This window comes from Monodon monoceros, unplaced genomic scaffold (genome assembly GCF_005190385.1).
Source record: "Monodon monoceros isolate NGI ecotype Baffin Bay Population unplaced genomic scaffold, NGI_Narwhal_1 Super_Scaffold_22, whole genome shotgun sequence".
Classification (NCBI taxonomy): Eukaryota; Metazoa; Chordata; class Mammalia; order Artiodactyla; family Monodontidae; genus Monodon; species Monodon monoceros.
Window position 1 is genome coordinate 89574170 of NW_021703779.1, and position 5280 is coordinate 89579449.

The 5280-nt window shown below is 41.4% G+C and overlaps 1 protein-coding gene across 1 annotated transcript in view; it reads right to left on the reverse strand.

The window, feature by feature from the left end:
- Positions 1-691: 691 nt before the first annotated feature.
- VSIG1 (V-set and immunoglobulin domain containing 1) overlaps positions 692-5280 on the reverse strand; it is a 23551-nt gene continuing 18962 nt past the window's right edge. The window contains exons 6-7 of the mRNA XM_029240211.1: positions 2930-3077; positions 692-2170 (exon numbers count right to left, since the gene is read on the reverse strand). Coding sequence (XP_029096044.1) covers positions 1867-2170; positions 2930-3077 — 452 coding nt within the window. The 3' untranslated portion in view covers positions 692-1866. The remainder of the gene's footprint in view (positions 2171-2929; positions 3078-5280) is intronic.

Here is a 5280-nt window from a genome sequence, read left to right on the forward strand (position 1 = left end):
ATTGTTCCAGTGCTTGAAATTCCACCATTTTTAGTATCTTTGGATTAAAGAATTATCTGTCTTCAAGAGTCCCCTCTTAGGGACTTCCCTGGTGGTGCAGTGGTTAAGAATCCGCCTGCCGATGCAGGGCACACGGGTTCGATCCCTGGTCCGGGAAGATCCCACATACCGTGGAGCAACTAAGCATGTGCACCACAACTACTGAGCCTACTCTCTGGACCCTGTGCGCCACAACTACTGAGCCCACATGCCACAACTACTGAAGCCTGCGCGCCTAGAGCCCGTGCTCCACAATAAGAGAAGCCACAACAATGAGAAGCCCGCACACCGCAATGAAGAGTAGCCCCGGCTCACCGCAACTAGAGAAAGCCCACGCACAGCAAGAGACCCAACACAGCCAAAAATAAAATATAAAATAAAATAAATTTTAAAATTTTTTTAAAAAGACTTCACTTAGAAGGAAGTCAGACACAAAAAAGTGCATACTGTATGGTCCTATTTATATGAAGGTCAAGAAAAGGCAAAGCTAATCTCTAAGGATGGAAAACAAATCAGTGGTTACCTGGGTCCAGGGTGATGGTGGGATTGCACAAAGGGACACAGGAAACACTTTGGGATGATGGAAATGCTCCATTTAGATTATCACGGTGGTTTCATGGGTGTATACATCTGTCAAAACTCATCAAATTTTACACTTGAAATAGGTGCAGTTTATTGTACATAATGTATATATCAATAAAATTATTTATAAAAGATTTACCTTAGGATCATTAAAATAAGATTTTTATTGAGTATTACTTATTGAACCTTAAAATAAGATTTAAAATCTGATTGATTACACAGATGAAAAAGTCTACCGGTAAATTTCTTCAAAGTGAGATGTGGGTAAAAAATGATCAATAGAAAAGCTTTTTAACAGGTGAAGAGGTGATATCAATGCATTTTAGTTAATATTAAGCATGTATACAAGATTGATATCTCTTTATTAATGTGAAATATCCCAACAGTAAAATAGATTAATTAGTTCCGATTATCCAAAATAGATCTTAAGTGTTCATTTAGAACAGTTTCCCAGTCTGGCCCTTCCAAAGTAGATAGCATCAGACAGTGTGACAACATAATAGCTCATGCAAAGCTAAATTGTACATCACCTGTAGTATCAATATTTTGTATTCATTGAAGGAAAAGTGTATTTGGAATTGTTTGCCTGTACGTTATTTTGCATTTAAAAATTGGGTTATTTTAAAATTTTGCTGTGCTCAGATATTGGATAGCCGGTGGTTCTTTGGGAAATCTAATATGATAAATGAAGCATTAATTTTAAGACCTAGTTTTAAATGCTATGTACCAATTAATATGTACCCTTTATTTCCCTCTGGAATTGTAAGGAATTTTTTTCCAATCTATGAGATAATGCTGGTGAATTCTTTTCTTAGTGGTCAATGTGAAAATGAATAGGGAAGCTCTGTCAACAACAAATCCTAGAAATAATATTAAATCCAGTTAATGCCACCTTGTCATGTGTGCATGTGGAATCTCAAAGAGTAGCTAAAAATAGAGAAGTAAGGTTGTCTGAAATAAGACACACATGTTGTAAAACACCTTCAACTGAGTTCAAAATCATTTGTCATTTAATTAGTTGTGTTTACATGTTAGTCAAATTGTAAGTACTCTATACTGGTAATGCAGGAACCCTTGCATTTATTTAGTAGTTATCTTGACCTGTCTGTTTTGGATTGATGGTAGGAGCACCTTGTTAGAAGAGGGTTGGTCAGAATGGAGGGAGGTGGTGGGTTAGTTAGGTCAGCTGAATTCCAAACGCCAGTAATGGGTTCCTTAGTGATGAACACTACTCAGGCCACGGGCCTATGTCTTAATCACCCCCTCTCCCTTATCACAGAAGGGCTCAACTACAATCGAGGGCTCCGGTTCCTGCTGTGGCTCCAGCTTGATCTCAAGCTCAGGCGCTGGGGCAAGCTCAGGCCCTGAGGCCAGCTCCAGGGCAGGCTGCAAGGCAGGCTCAGGCTTGGGGAGAGGCTTGTGATCTGGCCCCAGGGTGGTATTAGGCTCAGCCTCACGGATGGAAGATGGCAGAGTTGCTTCTATTTGGATGACATCTTCATCTGGTATTGTCTCACACTCTGCACTTTGGTTTACTTTTGTCATTGGTCTGCAGGAAGAAGGCCCAGGGAAGAACAAGTTAGGGTTTGACATCTCACATGGAGCCATAGGCTCTGTAGCCTCAGTGACCATAGGTCCCGAACTGTTCGGGACCTCTGTGATTTCTGATAGTCTGACTCACTGTCAGACCACGGGTCTCCATTTGGGGTGCAGAAAGGTTAGGTCTCAACAATATGAGAGTTCAAGAAAGACAAACCAGTGTTTAAGAGGTGAGAAAACTTACGAGGTTGAAAGGGTCTAAAGTTCTAATAAGGTCTTTGGCCAAATTCATGGCTCTGGTGCATATCTAGCACCCACTCCATCTAGCACAATGTTTGGCACTTGGTTGTGGAAGCACAGAAATGGATAAGAAATAACATTTGATAAGAAATAACATAGTGGTCAAGAGCCTGGGCCCTCAGCACTTTTGCTTCCATGGGCCCCTTGTTCCATAAAATAAACATTAAAAATTACATTTTATCACTCTTGGTAGAAGGACAAGTATATTAATATATTAAAACATTTTCTTAACCCTAAAAGGATTGTCGTGGCAGTTAAATGAGTTGATACACATAAAATGCTTAGCACAGAGTCTGGCACACAGCGCTCAGTACATGATAGCCATCACCATTCTTTTATAAAAGCAGTGAGGGTGAGCAGAAAGATGCGTCTATATCTTATGCTAAAAGGAGTGCTTAGGAAGAGCTGACTGAAAGAGATAGGCCTGAGAAATGTCTATTCAAGTAAAGGCAACAAAGTAAGGTCTTACTGGAGTTCTGTGGTGGGTTTAGAATTTCTCTTCCTTTTCTTCCCCTTCACTTTTGCCTTGTTCCTCGCGAAGCACACCACAGAGAAGATAATGGCAGCACCTATTAGGGTACCCACCACGGCCCCGACAATGATTCCAACTTCTGGATCTGGAGGACACGAGCAGCTGGTTAGTAAAGTGGAGCATAGTGTCTGCCTCATCCACGTACATTCGTGACCAGTGGGGAATATCCAGGGCATTCATATTGTGGGAAGGTGCCTTGTATAGGCTGAGAGCGTGGAAACCCCTAGAACTCTTTCAGCTGGACTCATAGTGGGAGAAGAAAGGTGACTGGCTTGACTATGTAGCCTTCGCATTCACATTTACACACATAAAGAAAAAAGAATATGCCAACTTGGGGGAGGTGGGGTCGCTTTAGAAATGCGGTTTCAGACTTCCCTGGCGGTCCAGTGGTTAGGACTCTGTGCTTCCACCGCCGGGGGTGTGGGTTCGATCCCTGGTCGGGGAACTAAGATCCTGTGGCACGGCACCCCCGAACTAAAAAATGCAGTTTGGAGAAGTAAGTCTTCACCGTGCATTTGCTTGGGCAGTGAGAGAGACACGATGGAGCTGCAATCCGGTCACCAGAGAAATGTCTGTTACAGGCAGGGACATTTCACCAGGCTTTCCCAAAGCATGGGTGAAGTAGTTCCCTAAAAACCTTCTCTTCCATAGATTCCATGCTCACCAAAGAGCCTCATGCATTCTGGCCACTGGGAAGGGATATGCCCATTTCCATAAACAAGCATCTGGTTTATTAGATCAGTCTATGGAAAAACTTAATGAGTGTGAAATGATCCAGCTGAGCGCCAGACCTTCAAGCACTGAGGTATTGTCCCCAAGAGACCATGTCTGGATTCCAGGTGGGCCCATCCCCATCGGCCTCCCTTCAAGCAAGGATGAATATCTTATACTCTGAGATGAAAGGCTAGTTGAGTTGCCTGATCATTCTTTTAACTTTCTATGATTAAAGGAATACATGTGCATCATTTAGAAAGTCAAACAGTTCTACTAGGCTTCTAACAACAACAAAAAAAATCAGCAGTTCCTTTCTCCACTCCTTCCAATCTCTAAGTCCCACCACAAGAGGAATTTGCCCCCATGTTTCTATTACACTTGTTCTAATATGTTCTGCCTTTTCCAAATTTTGTCATTTTCTATTGGCTTCCTACTCTGGAGGTTGAAGATTTAACTCTCTTACACCACTCCCCTCACATCCCGCCATATTCTCCTAATATAACATAAGGTATCGTTAAATCAATGTTTGCAGTATTATGACCATGTAAATATTGTTCACAGCTGCAGAACGTAGTATGACTCTTTCTTGTACAACATTTTTAAAATTTCCCCAAGGTTAATAATTGCCTCATTTGGGGATTTATGGGTTTTTTAATGTATTATTACTAATCCCCAAAATTTCTAGCAAAAGTCTTTTCGGTAGTTTCAAACACATTCAAACACATAATCTATCGGTTTCTTATGTTGTTGTTGTTTCCTCCCTTGGAGACATCCCTTCTGGAGTCCTCCACCTTCCTCCCTGAGCGTCGACTGGTTGCCCTCCTAAGCCTGCTGCTCTGCTGTCATCCTTCAACCTCCTTTTACCCTCATCCTAATTTTAAAGATAAAGAAACAGGCTTTGCAAGCTCCATCTCAAATAGCACTTCATTGGTAAAGCTGGCCCTGGTTCTATAAGCATAATTAGTTGTTTCTTCTTTGACATCCTATAGACCCTGTGCAGACCTCTGTTATAACATTTAACAAATTTTAGTGTTTGTGCCTGTAGCTAATCTGTGAGCTCCTTGAGTGTAAGACATATATCTTATTAATGTCTGAATCTCCATCGCCTAGGACATTCCCTGACATACAGTAGATAGTCAGTGAAGCTTTGAGGAAGGGAGGGATGGAGGGAAGGAGGGAGACAGGAAGTCAAGAAGGCAGGAAGGCAGGAAGGAAGCCAAATGCTAGACATTGAAAAGAGGATTCAAAAGGAAGCAAGGCTCAAGTACAAATCTGAGGAGTCTCTATATCTGCAATATGACTGTACCTCTAGAAAGGCAAAAAGAGATTGGGGAAGATATAGAGAAAAACAGCAGAAATGATCAAGGGAGCAGGGACAGAATGGGACCACAAAAAAGGACACACAAAAAGATGAAGTTTCCAGCCATAAAAAGAAACGAAATTGAATCATTTGTAGTGAGGTGGATGGACCTAGAGTCTGTCATACAGAGTGAAGTAAGTCACAAAGAGAACAACAAATACCGTATGCTAACACACATATATGGAATCTAAAAAAAAAAAAAAAAAAAAAAAAA